This window comes from Neoarius graeffei, chromosome 3 (assembly GCF_027579695.1).
Source record: "Neoarius graeffei isolate fNeoGra1 chromosome 3, fNeoGra1.pri, whole genome shotgun sequence".
Lineage (NCBI taxonomy): Eukaryota > Metazoa > Chordata > Actinopteri > Siluriformes > Ariidae > Neoarius > Neoarius graeffei.
The window spans coordinates 3,255,955-3,275,943 of NC_083571.1; the positions used below are offsets into that span (position 1 = coordinate 3,255,955).

At 42.2% G+C, this 19,989-nt stretch overlaps 2 protein-coding genes across 2 annotated transcripts in view; both read left to right on the top strand.

Annotated features, from left to right (window-relative positions):
* The first annotated feature begins 4,114 nt into the window (after positions 1-4,114).
* The window catches only part of LOC132882484 (zinc finger protein 850-like), a 122,916-nt gene continuing 107,041 nt past the window's right edge, over positions 4,115-19,989 (top strand). Inside the window, exons 1-6 of the mRNA XM_060915600.1 lie at positions 4,115-4,292; positions 6,842-6,954; positions 7,739-7,839; positions 14,407-14,536; positions 14,690-14,782; positions 14,921-15,034. Of these exons, the coding sequence (XP_060771583.1) occupies positions 7,768-7,839; positions 14,407-14,536; positions 14,690-14,782; positions 14,921-15,034 (409 nt within the window). The 5' untranslated portion in view covers positions 4,115-4,292; positions 6,842-6,954; positions 7,739-7,767. The remainder of the gene's footprint in view (positions 4,293-6,841; positions 6,955-7,738; positions 7,840-14,406; positions 14,537-14,689; positions 14,783-14,920; positions 15,035-19,989) is intronic.
* Positions 14,973-19,278, top strand: LOC132883080 (zinc finger protein 239-like). The gene has a single exon (XM_060916267.1). The coding sequence runs from the start codon at positions 17,336-17,338 to the stop codon at positions 18,248-18,250; it is 915 nt and encodes a 304-aa protein (XP_060772250.1). The 5' UTR covers positions 14,973-17,335; the 3' UTR covers positions 18,251-19,278.

Sequence of the window (19,989 nt, forward strand, 5' to 3'; positions counted from 1 at the left end):
GTTCTTCATTGGGCCAAGACATACATGAAATTTTCATGAAAATTTTACTAGATACATGTCTTGGCCCAATGAAGAACTTAAATTTTGGAGGTGATCCATCTGGACATTCATTCATTCATTCATTCCTGCAAAGTTGCTAATGAACACATACATGAACGAACAAACAAACTCTACCGGAGTACCAGAGGTAGTGTTAACGAATGTCTGTGTGACACATGAGTCTGCTTTGTTTGGCAGAGTTCTCGAATTCTTGGCTCAATTTTAGTTAAACGCAGCCTCAGGTCATCTTCAATCTTTGTGCGATTATGGTGCTGAGTTTTTGAGCGCGGTCAGTTTTGGAAAGCCTGCCTCACACAAATATGTTGACACAAAAGGTAGGAGAATTTTTAAGGCAATGTCACAGAGCTGGGGCTGCTCCTGCATCAGTGTTACCCAGAAGGATGTAAGAGAACAGGTGCTAAAAAGGTGCTTCAGCCTGCTGTCACTCTTTTTAGCTCAATAAGCTGCTCTTGCATTTGCAGTGACAAATCGTTTGCGGTGCAAACAAATGGGTCCCAAACCCATGAAAATGACTGGTAGTCCTCCTTGAAATAAGAAACTAACTGCTGCTTAAGTCCAGACAGGTGATCTGCAGCTGATTTGAAAAATAGAGGAGAAATCACTGCCGTGTGTCTCAGTGATGAAGTCTGCAAGGCTGGGAAACGTGTCACGATTTCCGACAATTATGCAGTCATGCCAAAGGATAAGTTTTTGGATGAAAGCATCCACACTGTCAGCAAGGACTAACACATTGGAATCTCGGCCTTGCAAAAACAGATTCAAACTATTCAGTCTGTCAAATATGTTAACCAAATACGACAAGGAAGCTAGCCACAGGGAATCATGGAGGTGCTTGGCCAGTTCCGAATTGCTTTCGGTCAAAAACAATTTTACCTCTTCTCGCAGCTTATACAAGTGCTGTAACACTCTCCCTCTGGAAAGCCAGCAAATCTCTGTGTGTAAAGGCAGCTGTTCATGCCCAGAACCCATTTCCTGACGGAGGACCCCACAATGTTTGGGGGCCCCAGCGATGTTTGTTTCAACATCTTATGGACAGAATCCTCTGTCCCAACAGTGTGTATGCTGCTGCTTATTTAGAGGACATTATTTTTTTATAGTAATAATTGGCAGCAGCATTTACACCATCTAAGGGCTGTTCTGAGGTTGCTGAAGCACATGGGGCTTACGGAAAATTCAACGAAGTGCGCAGTTGGGTGGGTGGAAATACAGTTATCTGGGCTTCCACTTGGATCATGGGCAGGTGCGTCTCCAAATTGATAAGACTGCAGCAATTGTGGCCTGCCTGAGACCCAAGATCAAAACGGGAGTTCCTGGGGCTGGCTGGCTATTATAGGTGGTTTGTGCCTAACTTTTCGGATGTCACCAACCCTGCTATCTGACCTCAATAAAAAGGGGACACCAGATCTGGTCGAGTGGATGGAGCAGTTTGTCCTGGCTTTGGCACCGGCTAAAGCGGTTTTGTGTGGGGAGGCCTGCTGTTGCATTCTCTTGACTTTTCTCTCCCTTTTTTTGTTGACCGATGTGCCAGACAGAGGGCTGGGGGCAGTTTTGTTCCAGGTGGTGGAGGGGGAGGAACACTTGTACATCAGCCGCAAGCTCTCATTGCAAGAGTCCAAGTCCAGCACCATCGAGAAGGAGCATTTTTGGCCATCACGTGGGTGGTCCACATGCTCTGGTACTACCTGCTTGGACACCCTTTCATCCTCTGTTCTAACCATGTCCTGCTTCAGTGGCTCCACTGCATGAAGAATGCCAACGTGCGGATCACACGTTGGTATTTAACTCTTCAGTCATTTAAATTTGAAGTAGTCCACATGCCATTGGTGCAGGTGGTGGTGGTAGATTACCTCTGCCACTGGGGGGTCAGCTGCAGGCCAGATGGTGCCCCGGCCCGATTTGGGTGGTGGGGGGTATGTGGCCAAGCGTCGGCTGTGAACAGAGAGGAGTCAGGTTGAACCAGCAGGTATAAGATGTGATAAGTTACATCTGTATCTAATTACTGGCTGTATGTTGGTGTGTGTCTCAGATGGCCAGTAACAAGAGAGAGGTGTGTGCATGTGCATATGAAGTCACGGAAAATAGAAAAATAATAAAATGCAGCTTGAACTGTCATACCTGTCGTAGAATTCCTCATTGCCCTAGCATGAAGAGCCCCCCCGCCCCGCCAGTAAAACAGCACTGAATCTTCTTCTATAACATGATATAAGGGTGGAGATAGAGAGCAGGGCATCTGAGACCATTTCTTTTTACACAATTTTCTCCAGATTATCCAGGGTGCTCAGGCCTTTCTTGTGCTCTCTCCTCTTCAGCTCACACCACAGGTTTTCAATGGGGTTCAGGTCAGGGGACTGAGATGGCCATGGCAGGAACTTGATTCTGTGCTCAGTGAACCATTCACCTGAGGAAAATCAAACAACGGCATCCCAGGGACTGTTGAGCAGCTGAAGTCTTGTATCAAACAAGAATGAACAAAAATTCTTATTGCAAAGCTGCAGTGATTTTAATACCCTCAGGCCCCATATGATTTAAACAGCATTATTAAAAGGAAAGGTGATGTAATACAATGGCAATAATGCCTCTGTCCCAATTATTTATTTATTTGTTTGTTTAATTTTTTTAAAGTGTGTTGCAGGCACCACCTTCTAACTTCCTTTGTATTTATAAAACAGAATTACGTTGGTCAGTAAAACTACTGAAAGTCTTTTTACTTTTGTCAGTTAAATAAAGTTTCACATAAATTAACAAACCACAGTTTTTTGTTTTTATTGCATATTGGAAAATATCCCAACTTTTTCTGGAAATGGGGTGAGTACATTTCATTTACAAATGATCATAATTACAGTAAACAAGTAAATACAGTAAAGAATTTGAGAGAGATTGATTGGGTTTACTGAAAAGTTGTTATTGCCAAATATTTTCTAAGTCATTCTGAATCACATCTTTCTGAATCAGGGCTTGAAATTCGCGGTGGTCCGGTCGCCCGAGGCGACTTAATTTGTCATTTGGCGGGTAATTCCTGTCACTAGCCAGCCCGGCTGGCTAGTTGAAAATAAAAAATATATATGAAGCAAAGATTCAGACTAGGGCTGTGCGATATATCGAATATACTCGATACATCTCAAATTCTGTGTGAGATACGTATAATTATTATATCGTAACTATAGAATATTTTATGGTCATCTGCCGACTTGTTTGTTCCGTTTGTTTAAAACATTTTCCGGTGGTTTTCTCCTTGTCCCTCAGGCAGTAACGTGAGAGGCTGCCTAAGGGTAAAAAAAACAATAACGTCACGCACTTGCCAACCAATCCCGGGCGACATCTCGGTGCTGAAAGGAACTTGCGGGAAGATTTTCTAGTTTCGGTTTACAGCGCTGACTCAGTTCGTGCAATCGCTGGTGTTGCATAGGCTACCGTGTAAGCTCTATCAATTTCAGCGACAAATTAAAAATAGAAGCGGACGAATTGGTTCCTAAAAGAACTTGTAAGGGGTCAGTCATCCAGCATTTTTTTGGATATTGTGAGGAGGACGTGGAACAGCAAATGCCAGTTTGTAAAGTGTGCAAAAAAAAAACCAGGATCAAAATACTTGGGTCTTGAAATAAATTTACATTAATCATGAACAATGGTAACTACTCTCTTTTGTGTTATTTTTGACTGAAGTAAAATTCATACATGAACAAATTTTGGCTAGTTGATTTTCTGTTTGGCGAGTTACTTTGGAAGGTAACTAGTCCGGCTGGCTGGTGAAAAAATATATCAATTTCGAGCCCTGTGAATCATCATGTATTGTTCGTTCTGCATTATGCATTATTTATCATCATGTGTTTTTGTAAGTCATCTTGAATCATGTATTGTTCATTATGAATCATGAATTCCTGTATTGCTCATATACATATTTGGTCGATACAAAGTATGAGAAGCATTGATGTACTGCGTAATAGAAAATGTTGGTGAGGTACAATGTTGTCTTGCTATCTGGAGATGCACTTGTGCTCCAGCAGGTGGCGCTGTGAAGATGAATTCCTCTGTAATCTCATAACAGAAGAAGATGAGCTACAGGATATTTTTTGTGTTCCTGTGCTGGATGAACTGTGGTTTCTCACTGAGATGATGATCTTTACCTTAAACTAGTCCTAAATGTATTTGACAGTCTGATTGGATGGATTTTAAAACAAAAGCTTGTTCTTGTCTTTCTCTGTGATGATGTTTACTGCGTTCTACTAAAACCTGAGGTAAGTTAAGTTAAAGCTGTTTAGTTAACAGATAGTGGCTCTCTCCTCCCTTCAAAGTCTAAATACAGAGAGAATGATCCAGTGGCGTATTCATCCTGTGAGAAAAGAGCTAATGGTGAACACATGCATCCAACATTATTACAGAATATAATAAAGCACATGCTCAGTGTTGATGTGGTTTAAATGTCTGAGTGGTGGGTTTTTCTTTGTTTGTTTTTACTGATTGAGTTGGGCTTCAAATGCATCTGTGTGTTGCATTTAAATAATTAACAATCACTCAATGTGATTAAAGGAAGAGGAACTTATTCAACATTTCTCCATGTATGGGAATAAGAATGTATAAATATACAATTTTAATGTACAGAAGACCATGTTTCAATTTATTTAAACTCAAAGCAGAATAAAGCTATGTTGTTTCTGCGTTTTTGTGGTAAATGAAAACTTTGTAACTGAAATTTAACTTGGCATTGGTTTATTCAAGGATCTAGATTTATGAACACCTACATAAAGTCTTTTTATAAAACTAGATTGCATAAAATTACAGAACTAATCAGGTGACATTTAAGGGTCAAGCCATGTGCAATCACCAAAGGCCTTGGGACTAACCACCTCAAATTTGCTCAGTTCCTTCAGAAAATGATGTCACTATTCCCACTAATTCGTGTGCAAAATTTCAGGCTTATAGCTGCATTCATTTCTGAGATCTCGAGGCTTTAAATAAAGGGGTGTTTCTATGAGGTTGAGGAAGCGAGGAACTTGAGTTAGCTCCCAAGTTAAATCCTGATGTCTCTGGAAGCAAGTCCTTGCTGTCAACCTCTAGAATTATGTCCTTGCGAGCATAAGGCCCATGTTGATCTACCCTGGTGTTGGGGTAGGAGATTCGGTTACTGACTGACTCTGGTGCAACCCCAACAGATCATCTTATCTGCGGGATGTGTTGATGGGTCTGCAACTACCTTTGCTATGGTCGGGATCACTGTGGTGCATGAGTGATCCATCCGACTGCATGCACCCTATCAGGGACTGGACAGTGCAAAATTTCCTTACAGTTTAATGCAGATAAGAAGGAAGTTCTGATTGTTTCTCCCGAAAACGCTGCCCGTGTGATCATGAACAGATCTCTTCTTTCTCCACACTCTTAGCTTTCTGTCATTTTGGGAGAGGTTAACCTTGGTTGCAGTACTTTTGTGGCTTATCTCTGTATTTCTTTGCAATTTCCAAACAGGCCTTCTGATTCTTACAGCTGATTAGTGGTTTGCATTTTGGGGTATGGCTTCTATATTTCTGCTCTCAAAGTCTTTTTTTTTTTTTTTTTTTTTTTTTTTTTTGAATGGTGTTTTGTGTTGCTTTCACCCTTGCCCTGTGGAAGTTGTTGATGTCACTGACTGTTATTTATTAGTTTTTCTTCACAAATCTCTCATTTCCTCAACTGCTTTTGTTTCCTGACCTGTATTTTGTCTGGTTGTTGGGCATACCAGTGGATTCTTTCAGGACATTCCAAATTTTAAATTTTCCATCTTTTCTCAGCTTCAAAATGGCTTGGTTTTCTCCCAAAGACAACTCTCTGGTCTTCATGTTGGTTTATCTTTTTAACAACAAATACATGCATCACAGGCAAAACTTTGGCCTCAAACCAAGAGAAGTCATTCAGAGCTATTAAAGGTCATAGGCAAGGGTCGGAGGTGAAATGTAGAATATCAACTTTATTGTCTAGAAGAACGACCCAAAAAGTGAATTCAATCTTCCTGGTTTCTAATTTGCACCCTAAAATTGAATAAAACGGTTAAAATATACTGTTTTGCCCAATTTCCGAAGGTTTGTTTACATCTCACTTATGCGCACTTTCACCGCCAGGGGACCGTCGTCATGACGTCATTTAAGCCAAACAGACCGGGAGCAGTTTTGTGTTTACCTGCAAACCGAGCACATGTGTACGGACTTTGGTCATGAGAAGTTGTGTAGAATGTCTGATAGCGATTTTGAAGTAGGAACTCCTCCAAATTGAATATCGAGAGGTGAAACCATATATGTATGAACCTATGGCCGTTGTGAAGCAATCGGTGAATGTGGCTCATTGGTTTGACCGTGCGGCCTCGGAATCAGACAGCGACTCGGCCGACTCTGATCGCGGTGACCCTGGACCTCAACAAGACTTGCACCCAAATGATTTATCCTGGTAGTTATGATAAATTCCTACTTTCGTCGTAATACTAAATAAGAGCCCTTTTGAAGAATAATTAAACCGCCTCCCTAGTGGATATAGGGAACGATTACTGGACAGCGCGCCGGTAGGCCACATTAGCCTGCCATCCGCGGCATTATACTATTTATAGCCGACTCTAAGCGAGGAAATATCCCTTTGTCTCATTTCCACAATGATTGTACAGGATCCCTCAGGATTCTTGACTTGTCAATTGCAAGCAAAAGTAAAAATGTTTACCTCCAATCTTCTCCTTTTTGCTTGAGCGTTGCTGGTCCGTTTCTTCTTTGACTGCTTGATTTTGTTTCACGCACACAACCCACTCTCTCCGCCTCGTCTCCTCTTCCAGAAAAAAAAACCAACCCTCTGGCTTCCTGCGCACAATCCCCTGTCTCCGCCTCTTCTCCTCTTTTGGAAAAAGCCAATCCACTTTCTCTGCCTCGTCTCCTCTCTCGGAAAAAGGTAAAAACTTCTTCCTGAACCAGTTCCGTTGTTACAGTTCACTGCACAACAATAAGGCATGGGTTTTTTTCTTTGGAAATTCCTGAACGCACGTCTGCACTCAAGCTGAACGGCAGTGTAAGTAAACGGAAGTGGACTCAACTCAAGCGGTTTGTTTGTCTTAAATGATTTCACGCGCCAAGTGGTCACGAAAATAGAAATTCGCCGCGATCTGTGCTAACTTATTTTAATTATTACTTATTAACAATACTTCTTGGGACCAGAAGAAAATTACAGAGGATTTTTTAACATATAAAGTTTCAAATGTGCATAAAATTAAAACCGTTGCCTTTGAGCTTTAATGTTTTAACACTCAGTCTAACAGGACATATGTGGGCAATAAGAATTACCCATCAGTCACATGATCACTTGAAAAATGGGTGGGTTCAAACAAAAGGTGGCATTTTCCAAATCGTTTAACACATCTACACATATAAATATCAGAAAAGTAAGCTGAGTGCTGGCTTAAGTCCACGGGCCAAAACAGTTGATGTTCCACATGATTTTATAACACGATAGCCTTCGGCCTTAAAGCCAACATAAAACCAGAAATGTTGAAAACAAAAAGCTCAACTTTTTAAATCGTTTTAAAGTTCCTCATTTCAGCGCTTATTTAAGCTGCCTTTTCCGTTACTGTTTACATGAAGTCTTAATCAATTGTTTGAAGTGTATTAGTGTACATCAGTAGATTGATCTGATTGATTGATCATTCTTTCTTTAATACTTATTTGTGCTCCTTTTCTAGAATCCCGACTTTTAAGCCCAAACCTTCTAATGGACTCGGCGGAGGTGGGCCCATGCTCTCTGAGAGAACCTCCACACAGCCCTGCTCCTGCTGCCTCACAGGTAACAGTTAGACAGGTGTGTGTGTGGGGAATTGTCTGATCTGTTTGATTTTGAAAGCTTTGAACAGTTGATTATTGGAATTCAGGGCTAGGAGGCTGATTCCCTTTAGAAAGAAATCTGAGCTAAAAAAAAAAACAAAACAGTAAAATCTAGGGTTTGGGGTGGCCAAAAATGATGTTTTTGACTTCTTATTAAAAGCAGCATATTTCTCTTCATAAAAAGTTTGACGAATATAAGTGATATGGAAGACACTGAACTCTGACTTTTTGTATTCTGATTAAATTTAAAGTACTACTAGCAATGTTTTTGCCATTCAAACTGGTCCTATTGCAAGAGGATAGTGATGACCACAGCATTGGTTTTTATATTTTTCCTCGTTAAATAAGATCGGGTTCAGGTGATCACCTAATTGGTACCTCATTAAGTAAAATGAGGAGTGCTTGTGTTGGAATTCCAGTTTATTTATTTATTTATTTATTTATTTTAAACGTTATTCAACTTAAAGTGTTTTATCATGTTAATGACTGTAGTAAGCAAGAAGGTCCGGGTTCGAGCCCCGTGGCCGGCGAGGGCCTTTCTGTGTGGAGTTTGCATGTTCTCCCCGTGTCCGCGTGGGTTTCCTCCGGGTGCTCCGGTTTCCCCCACAGTCCAAAGACATGCAGGTTAGGGTAACTGGTGACTCTAAATTGAGCGTAGGTGTGAATGGTTGTCTGTGTCTATGTGTCAGCCCTGTGATGACCTGGCGACTTGTCCAGGGTGAACCCCGCCTTTCGCCCGTAGTCAGCTGGGATAGGCTCCAGCTTGCCTGCGACCCTGTAGAACAGGATAAAGTGGCTACAGATAATGAGATGAGATGACTGTAGTAATGATACAATCAAAGGCTTAATTATTTGTATATTTAAATCCAAATGGAGACTTGGTTTTTGGCCAGGCAGTATATTTTCTCATTCTCATCTCATTATCTCTAGCCGCTTTATCCTTCTACAGGGTCGCAGGCAAGCTGGAGCCTATCCCAGCTGACTACGGGCGAAAGGCGGGGTACACCCTGGACAAGTCGCCAGGTCATCACAGTCGCCAGGTCATCACAGTATATTTTCCTCCTCTTTAATTACTTAAATGTTCCTATTAAAATACTTTTGTTTTTTAATAACCAACAATTATTTGAAAACATTTGTAAAGGTTGGAGTAAAATCTAATAGTCTATTGACTGAAATATTCCATTTAGCCATTTATGAACTTTAGTGGAGGCGATGGACCACTTGCATGTGACGTCACAGCCGATCCAGATTGTAAACAGACGCCATCTTGTCGGTCAAACGCCATATTTCCGCCTTCTACTTCTGGTTCTACTTCTACCTTTTCTTCTGGAAAACCCTACCATATACAATTCTACTACAACGTCAACGCCACTGAAAATCAATAAAACATAAGACGAGTGGAATAATGTGTCCGAGTCCTTCCCTTTCAAGTGTGGGAAACCCATGATGCTCACATACACTTGACAGTAGGCTGCCACGGGACCCTGACAGGCGTGCAAAATGGATTGCTGCTATCAGGTATACCATATATACAGTAATAGTGATAGACTACTGATACTTGATCTAACTGATAATATAAAATATTCAACCATAATAGTGGATATGGTGGCTCATGATGGGGATGCTGCGACTACAAGCTCTCCCTACCTGTGCAAGTTTTTTGTTTTTTGTGTGTATTTTTGCGTGGTGTTTGTCTGTACCGGACTTCAATATCCACTACAATCGTATGGACTTACTGGACATTGGTTTCCAGCAGAAAATGATGGTTTGTAGCGATTTCCATCGCATGCACAACATTCCGGACGAGATAGCGAGACCAGCGGGGTCTCCGTGAATTGTTATCGGGTCTGGCAGGTGAAGGAGGCGGCGTCGGGAGCAGAAGCAAAAGCGAGGCTGCAGGCAGAGCTGGCCTGTTGACTAAGCTCAGAAAACAGCCACTCAAATCTCCACTGCCAAGCCTCTACCTCTCCAACACCAGATCCATGGTAAACAAGATGGACGATTTGGAATTACAGCTGGAATTACCTTATTCTATTCTATAATCGGCTGGTCAGTGCTATACTAGACACTACTGATATATCTAGTATCAGTACTAGTACTCAATACTTAAGTGACTTACCCGTCCAATGAGGATTGTTATTTTCTTGTTTACAAGATGCCACATCTGAGTCGCTGACAAATCCTGAATTTCTGTAAAGATAACTGTCCAGAGATTTATAAGCACGCAGTGCTTCACCACTGAACAGCGAGGGAAAGTTAATGAGGTAATTATACACGTCTGGGTATTCCACCTCTAGCAGTTCCATATCCACTGACACGGTCGTGAAAACTACGTCCGGTAATCGATAAGGGCACTAATCTGTAGGTCGTTTATTTTAGACATATATCTAGTTATCTGTTCATTAGAAAAATGAGCCGTGTTGTCCGTCGGTTGAAATTGATCCATTTTGTACACGAGTGCAGCAGTATTCAGCGGTATTGTTGACCGACAAGATGGCGGCTGTTTACATTCCGGTCACGTGACTGCAAGAGGTCTATAGGGGCCTTTCACCAACGTCATAGATTTTTGTTTTTCACGCAGTGTCTGCTATATTGCCAGACCAAAAAAAAAGACACAGTTGGGACAGTTCATAATGAAAATCGAGATGACTGCTGTCAGTATAATCTCTCTGAAAAAATTCAGAATTTAGATTATACCAGCAGATCGCTTTACATCCAAAAGCTGAAACATGCGAGCATCATAGATCCATATAATTTACCCATAAACGTATTTATTATTTATTCTGTCCCCTGCATGCCGGGTGTGCGCGCGCGCATGTTCACCGCTTCAGATGCGTTTAAATGCAGAGGAGGAATTTTGCTGTGCTTGAGTGTACATGTGACACAAATCAAGGCTTCTTCTTACTTTACGCACAAATGTATTTATTCCACTTGAAAAGTGTACGGCAAACTAGCTACCAGATTTGAGACACTATTGGGCCTTTTCCACTACCCTTTTTCAGCTCACTTCAGCCCAACACGGCTTGCATTTCGACTACCTCAGAGCAGCACGACTGAGCTCACTTCAGCCCTACTCAGCACCCAAAACTCGCACGGTTTTGGAGTGGGGCTGAAGTGAGCCCATCCGAGCCGAGTGGGGCTAGGGGCGTGAGGAGGCACTCCCCTGTGCACTGATTGGTGAGGAGGAGTGTCCTCACATGCCCACACACGCCCCGCGAGCACGCTGGGATCTGTAAACACCGTAAACCCGGAAGAAGAAGAATTACGACAAAGATGATGATGATCAGAAAACTAGAAGATGGAAGACCAACCCAAGCGAGGAAAGGCCAGCCAGTAGTCCATCATGGAGACACAGACGTTTCTCTGTGTTGTGGCTGAGCAGCACTAAGACCAGCAACACTAACGACTCCATGTCCTCCATGTTTATTGTTTACTATCCGGGTCGTGAGACTACCGCTTAAAAGGTCACTGATGTCACTGTTTGCGCCGCCTAACGACATCACGTGACGTCCACCCACTTTCGCTAACTCCACCCAATGTGTCCACCCACTTCCGGCCAGCACGGTTCAGCGCGGTTGTAGTCGAAATGCAACCCCAACAGCCCCACTCAGCTCGACTCAGCCCAACTCAGCCGCGTTGGGAGTGGAAAAGCCTCTTATGATGTCCTGAACAGTTTGGTCTTTGGGATTTCTAAATATGCCGGAGATGCTAGAGGCATACGAAGGTGGAGATGCCTACCAATATTTTGAGGCAGGTTTCATGCATGCCAGAATGTTATGGGAAATTCCTGATAAATACCTTTTATAATGACAAAGGTAAGCTCAAACATAGGCTTCTAATAGTAATAAACAAGCCAGGGCTGAGATCTAACACCATTTTATGGTGTTTAGCCGAGTCTACATTATCAGTACCTAACTAACATGCTATTAGTCTCACCAAGCATTAGGTCTAATAAAATATATTGTGTCCAAAGCCCACATCCAGATCTACATTTTTTTTTTTTAAGATTTTTTTGGGGCTTTTTTCACCTTTATTGGATAGGACCGTGTAGAGACAGGAAATGAGCGGGAGAGAGAGATGGGGAGGGATCGGGAAATGACCTCAGGTCGGAATCGAACCCGGGTCCCCGGATTTATGGTATGGCGCCTTATCCACCTGAGCCACGACGCCCCCATCCAGATCTACATTTTAACATTGCACAGAGCTTTCATACTAATCTGATTATAAAGTTTTCTCCACACACACACAGGAATGTTTTTTGTCTTCCAGTTTAACTGCAGCTCGCCATTTTTCTTGTCTTTCCGAGTTCGCCGGGAAGTAGTGGGAAGTTAAACCAGGCTTATCTCCACGTCTGTTATTACATCCAAAAGCACTACAGGTCTCTGGCATTTTTCTTTTAGATGGAACTTTTACAAGTTTATCTGTAGATATTTACTGAATTGGGCTGACAGTCACTCGCATACACTTGTGCCAGTCATTGTCAAAAACAGCTTGCCTGGCAATGTGGCTGCATAAACAAATTCACAGTTACGATGATATGTGAAAGGCCCCTATAGACCCCTTTGCATGTTTGTAAACAAACCGACCGTTGCCAGGATGCGTGCGCAGCCTGGACCCAGAAACAATGGCGCTGCCCATAGACCGGCATTATGAGCTGTCAGATTATGCAAAACAATTGTCATTACAAGATCGAGAATGCTACATAAATAAGTTAACAAGTGGACATCGCCTACCGGATCCGTATTTAATTAAAGAGTGGACAGACGATGTTAGTAAGTTCCCTGGTATACAATGACCAGATATATACTCGTACCTTATTGACAAGACTTCAGTGTACACCCACGAAAAACTTCGTGCCTACAAGTCTTTAGACGCATATGATTATGTTATGTGCGGGCATGTACAACTTGATTAACAATGGGACATTCATATTCATTTTGTTTTAATCAAATTATGCCAGTGATGTGACGGCAATGTGGCTTTAGCTACAACAGCAAATACCAACACTAAACAGCAATTTGCAGGAGGTGATGGCATGAAAGGAATGATAGTGTAAAGAGTGCAGCTAAGAGAAATCAGAGCTGCGTAAAAAGCGAGAGGCAGAGAGCAGAAATGAAACTGAACGGGGCGGGAGCTAGGTTAGAGCAGTCAGCGTAAGTTGGCATTTAGAGTGAGGGCACACAATTTTACCTTTCCATCCTTGATTTAAAATTGTGATTTTCGGCAGACACAAATAATGACGGCACAAAATCTGGACTGCTTGAGTCAAGCGAGACCTCTCCTACAAACAAAATTGCATGCAAAGCTAAGTTAACATGCTAACAATATTCATTACATTGTGTAACTATGACCCAGCTAATCAGACAAACGTTACCAAAGTATTTTGCTACATTAATAAACGAAGACTAGAAAGAATAAAAAAAGAAAGATTTAATAAATAGCCTGATCTTACCTGTGATGAAGTGGGCGCTGCAAACCCGCGCATTTTTGATGGTGCTTTCATCCCAGTCTACACGTTTGATGGCTTGTAGTCATAGATGTCGGTAATTTTTTTTTGGAATGGGTGAGATCCTGCTGGAATTCTGTACATTTTAACCCCATCACTGCTACGATTCTGACACCCGACAACACAACAACTAGGCATCGGTGAGTCTTTTTTGGGTCCAGGCTGCGCGCGCAATTTCCGCTTACGTATGAATGATGTTTACTGTGAAGGGGTCTATAGTCAGGCTTAAAAATAAAACGGCTAGCTCCATTTGGTTGACTTTTTTTTTTTCTTTCGATTTTAGCAGTCTGTAAAGAGAGCACTCTGATTTCTTGTTGAATCCATTTGTACAGTGAATCGCACTGCCACGCTTTCCCATTTTAGATCTGGGGTTTTGTTTTTTTTTGAGTTTTTGCAGCTTTCAGGCTGAACACTAACTCTGCCTCTCAGTGTAACCACACTGACTTCTGCCTACTGTGACGTCACGTGCATAACCTCTGTTGTTTATGACACCATCTGCTGTCTAAGCAGTGCAATTATGGCTAGGAAAGGGCACCTCAGCCCAAGGCCGCCCCACGTTAACCTAACTGCATGTCTTTGGATTGTGGGGGAAACCGGAGCACCCGGAGGAAACCCATGCAGACACGGGGAGAACATGCAAACTCCACACAGAAAGGCCCTCACCGGCCGCTGGGTTCGAACCCGGAACCTTCTTGCTGTGAGGCGACCGTGCTAACCACTACACCATCGTGCCGTGAGGTTAAACCGCCTAATAATAATCGTGGTTCATTTTTTATTTCCACAATTTGAATCATCATAAATAGGTACTATGGATGATCATTGCACAATATATTGTTACACGCCTATTAATTAACGTATTTTCCTGGCTTTGTGATGGTTGTTCTGTTAATAATTTTATGTTCCTGGTAGCTTGCATGCGATCCTGCTAACCAAGCAAACCAAAGTTATCATTGACTCCTCAGACAGTATGCTGAGAAGCTAGGGTTGACTTTCTTTGTTAATTAATTATGATTCATTGGTCAGCTTTGTAGGAGTGTTCAAACAGAAGTGTGTACAAATTTCAGTGGAGGGACATCAGACTCTGAGGGACACATCAGCCCTATGGACCAACAGAAACATGTAAAGGATGAACCTGAAGATGATGGTTATGTCTGTAAGTTAAAAAGGCATAATACAGCCCATTGTCACTAACTTTCAGTAACGGCTTATCCTGGTCACGGTCATGGTACAGCACATCACCCTCATATCACTGACATGTACTCCTCTGTGTTGTATATTTTTTTAATTTAAGTTGATGAAATTTCAGGTGGAGCAACGCCAGGCCCAGTGGGACATGCCACACCTGTGGATGAACTGAAATGTATAAAAAAGGAAGAACCTGAAGATGAACATTATCTCTGTAAGACAACAGGGTCTATTCTGGTCCAGATTGTACCTCGTAAATTTTATAAGGCTACATTTGTTCCCCCATTCCCCCAATGTTCTCCAGAGATTTACTTGAGGTGAAATTATTTAAATGTAATTGGTGGAATTTCAGGTGGAGGAACATCAGACTCTGTGGAAAATGTTAACCAACAGGGAGGATTTCAGAGCAAACATGTAAAAGAGGAGGAGTCTCAAGATGATTACATCTGTACAACAAAAGTCTTGGGTTAAGTATGACTGACACTGTAGCACTCATTCTATGCAATCTATTTCTATACATCTCATTATAAAGAAAACATCTAGGAAGAGGTGAGTTGAATGTTTTTGGTTGTTGCACTGTCTGGTGTCATATCTGCTTGAACCTCTGCACCGTATGTTCAGCACACAGACTGCCAGACTATCTGATTTATTCCACGCTCCAATTTCACATAATTTTGGAAACACCACACACTGTTCTTAGCTGTAATTACCATGACGTTGTAAGCAAGAGGCTAGATAATAGTGATGTGCCCATGCTACACATACAGTGATTTCAGTCGTACGTACATACACCAGTCATCCATACCAATTAAAACTGCTGACACATGAAGTGAATAACATTTAATTGTCTTGTGACAGTGGCACCTGTCAAGGTGTGTCAAGTGATTTTCAAAGTTGATGTGCTGGAAGCAGGAAAAATGGGCAAGAATAAGGATTTGAGTAACAAGGGCCAAATTGTGATGGCTAGATGACTGGGTTGCAGCATCTCCAAACCAGCAGGTCTTGTGGAGATTTCATGGTATACAGTGGTTAGCACCACCCACAATTGGTCCAAGGAAGGATAACCGGTGAACTAGCGACAGGGTCAAGGGTGCCCACAGCCCATTTACCTGGAGGTGAAGGCTAGCCTGTCTGGTCTGATCCCATGGAAGAACTACAGTAGCACATATTGATAAATTTAATGCAGACGATGGGAGAAAGGAGTCAGAACACACAGTGGATGGGGCTGCATACCAGCCAGAGTGCCCATGCTGACCTTGCCCACTGCCGAAAACTCCTACAATGGGCACATACATGAGCATCAGAACCAGACCATGGAGTAGTGGAAGAAGGTATTCTGGTCTGATAAATTACATTTTCTTTTCCATCATGTGGACAGCCTGGTTCATGTTACTTACATGGGGAAGAGACGGCACTGGGATACACTATGGGTAGAAGGCAAGCCAGCTTTTGTGTGTGAGCGTGAGGATGCCCCATGTTCTCCTGGGAAACTGTGGGTCCAGGCATTCATGTGGGTGTTACTTTGACATGTACCTACCAACCTAAATATCGTTGCAGACCAAATATACCCATTCTGGCAATGGTATTCCTTAATGGCAGTGGCTTCTTTTAGCAGGATATTTTGCCCTGCCACACTGCAAAAATTGCTCAGGAATGGTTTGAGGAAAGGTGGCACAGTGGTGCCATGGTTGGCACTGTTGCCTCACAACAAACGGGTTCTGTGTTTGAACGTGCTTGTTGATTAGGGCCTTTCTGTGTGGGGTTTGCATTTTCTCCTTGTACCTGCATGGGTTCTCTCTGGGTGCTTTCACATTGCTCCCACAGTCTATTTGGTCCACTAGCGACTGTAAATTGACCATAGATGTGCATGTGAATGGCTGGCTAACTTGCTTTGTTAACTTTGCGGGAGACTGGTAACCTGTCTGGGGTGTTCCCTGCTTCTCCCTGAATGTCAGCTGGGATTGGTTTCAGCTCACCAGTTACCTGCAATGGATAAGTGGTATAGAAGATGAATGGTTTGAGGAGCATAGTAAAGCATTAAAGGTGCTGATTTGGCTTCCAAATTCCCCAGATCTTGATCTGTTCCAGCATCTATTGGATGTTCTGGACAAACGGGTCTAATCTATGGTAGACCAACATTCATAGTGTTGCTTTCATCCCTTATCCTAATTGTGATGAGCTCTACTGTTCAGTGTGAATTCCAAACTGTATCATAATGATTACTTCCTGGCTCCTTTGTTGTTGTCCAGGATGCATCGAGGCACGTTCACCCTACAAATATCGTGTGCCTAAATGTGTCCCAGAACATTTCTGAATGTAGTTTGAGTGATCAGATTGCACTGTGTCTTCCCTGTTCACACCTGTACTTAGTGCTGTCCACTTATGATCCGTTTTTCTAGGATGCATGTTAATGCCAAGTGTGAACAGGGCCATAGGCCATCTGCTTATTGAATTAGCACTAGCAGTCCCCTGGGGGAAGGGAAATCTATTCTTCCTGGGATCCCACAGAACCCTAAGGGCCTGCTTTTGTGATGGCTGTTTGATCTTGGAGAATCTTTTGATCAGAGTGCTTAAAGACTCAATCCCCCTCCGTTACTCAATGATATTGTAATACCTTTTATTTTCTTCTCCAGAAAAAGATGATGCCCAGTTACAAGTCTTCTCCTGCTTCTGGTGTTCCCTTTCCTATACATCTCAAATTTACCTCTGCAAACACATCACAAGGTGCCACTCTGAAGAATATGAGAGACTGATAAAATCAGGAGAGATGATTAATCAGAATCTTATTCTGGCAAGAAACTCCAGCATTCAGCAAACAATCTCTGGTTCTCTGCGAATGCACAAGGAAGTTTATCAGTGCTTGCAATGTGGGAAGAGTTTTACTGATCAGAAGAATCTCAGACACCAGCACATTCACACAGGAGACAAACCACACCACTGCTCACAGTGTGGGAAGAGTTTTGTTCGACAGGGTGATCTCCAAATACACCTGCGCAGTCACACAGGAGAGAGGCCGTATCGCTGCTCACAGTGTGGGAAGAGTTTCACTCAACATGGTAGTCTCCATCAACATCAGCGTATTCATAATGGAGAAAAGCCATACCACTGCTCAGAGTGTGGGAAGAGTTTTAAGCAACAGAGTCATCTCCAGACACATCAGCGCATTCACACAGGAGAGAGGCCGTATCACTGCTCACAGTGTGGGAATAGTTTTGTTCGACAGAGTGATCTCCAGACACACCAGCGCATTCATACAGGAGAGAGGCCGTATCACTGCTCACAGTGTGGGAAGAGTTTCGCCCATCCCAGTAATCTCCAACGACACCAACTTGTTCACACAGGCGAGAAGTCGTATCACTGCTCACAGTGTGTGAAGAGTTTTGTTCGACAGGGTGATCTCCAAATCCACTTGCGCGTTCACACAGGTGAAAAGCCATATCGCTGCTCAGATTGTGGGAAGAGTTTTGCACAACACAGTAATCTCCAACGACACCAACGCGTTCACACAGGAGAGAAGCCATATCACTGTTCAGATTGTGGGAAGAGTTTTATTCAACAAAGTGATCTCCAGACACACCAGGTCATTCACACAGGAGAGAAGCCGTATCACTGCTCACAGTGTGGGAAGAGTTTTACTCGACTGAGTACTCTGAAAGCACATCAGGTCATTCACACAGGATAGACTTATGAAGTTGGGCTCATGCCATTTTGCAATTTGAATTTTAATAAAGGCAATATAGATTTCACATGTTCTATGTTGCTATTCTGAATTTGTACCATTCCATCTGAAATTGAACAGCTATTGAATTTTGTGATTTTGCAAAGAGCAATTTAAAAGTCTGAAACCAAATTTGCTTCAGGGTGACTTTTGACCTAGTGATCTAGCATAAGGATGTGTTTTTATAGAGATTGCAGAGCACGTCCATACATTGCTCTGGATAAGGGTGTCTGCCAAATGCTAGGAATGTGAAAGTAAATGATTGAAATTAACTGAAAAATTTATTCAAACAGTCTGTATCTTCAATAATTTCATATTTACTTTTTTTTTTAAATAACGTGCTGTCACACACAACTTTGGCTGAGTCTATGGACAGGAGCTTATGTAGATTATTGGTATGTTATATTTCTATACATTGCCATTTGTTCAGCTTCCAAGGCTTTATGATTATAAAAAATATAATCAAGCACTTTTCAAAACTAAGTGCTTTACAAGCATTAAAACAAACTCAATTATAATGAAATGGAAATGCAGGACAGCAACAGTAATAATAAGATGGGTAAGACATTCTGGAAATAAAACTGTGCTGTAATTTAATAAAACACTTTCTTAAAGAGTTGTATTAAAAGTGATTGAAAAGATGTCACTGATCCTTCAAGTCTCAGATTCTGAGGCAAGGCGTTCCATAGCTGAGGGGTCCTGACTGCAAAATCTCGGTCACCTTTAGTCATGAGGCAGGACTAGGGAACAGCAAGTAGAGCCCTGCTTGAGGATCTGAGGCTGTGTGCTGGCTCATAGAGGTGTGTATCTGGGAGCTAAACCATTGAAGTGCATTTAAAAGTCATCAGTAAAACCTTAAAATCAATTCTAGAACTTGGTGGTAACCAGTGGAGTCTAAAATGGAGCTGATGTGATCTAATCTTCTAGTATTAGATACAAGTCTAACAGCTGCATTTTGTACCAACTGTGAAGGTGTAAGGGTGATTTTTATTCATTCATTCATTCATTCATTCATTCCTTAATTCTGACTTCAAAGAATTGCAGCAATCTACAATGCCAAATCAGAAAAAGTTGGGATGGTAGGGAAAATGCAAATAAATAAAAAAGAAAGCAGTGCTTTCTCAATGTACTTTAACTTGGATTTCACAGCAGACAGTAAGAACTCAAAATATTTTTGTTTTGTCTGGTCAACTTCATTTCATTTTTTAAAATGCAGTGCTTTCCCTGATTATTGGCACTGCTTGTAAAAATTAGTTTAAAAAAATACACATTTTGGTGAAATAGCTTCATCTGACACTGAAAAAATGAGAGAAATACAACCTTTTAATTGAAATGAATTTATTCAGAGAAAAACATTATTCATCAAGAAATAATTATTCTCAACAAAAACATCAATATTCTTGTAACCCCTGCATTTAATACTTTGTGCAACATCCCTGTGGTAGCGAGGGTGTGGTCGAGCGTCAGCTGTGAGTGGCTAGGAGTCGTTGAGCTGTTAACCTTGAACTGTCACACCCGTCTCCCAGTTCCTCATTGCTCCAGCATAAAGAGCTGTTACACTGGTGCCAAAACCCAGCAGTGAAGAACAAATGCCTCCATGGAGTCTGAACCAGTCAGGGAGCTCCTCTAGACACTCGCCAATGACCTTCAGCACCAAGACCTCATCGTGCTCAAGGCCCAGGCAGAGGACCAGCAGGTGATTT

What these genes read in the sequence shown, in the direction of transcription:
- LOC132883080 (XM_060916267.1), top strand. Translation starts at nt 17,336, where the DNA reads ATGATTAATCAGAATCTTATTCTGGCAAGAAACTCCAGCATTCAGCAA.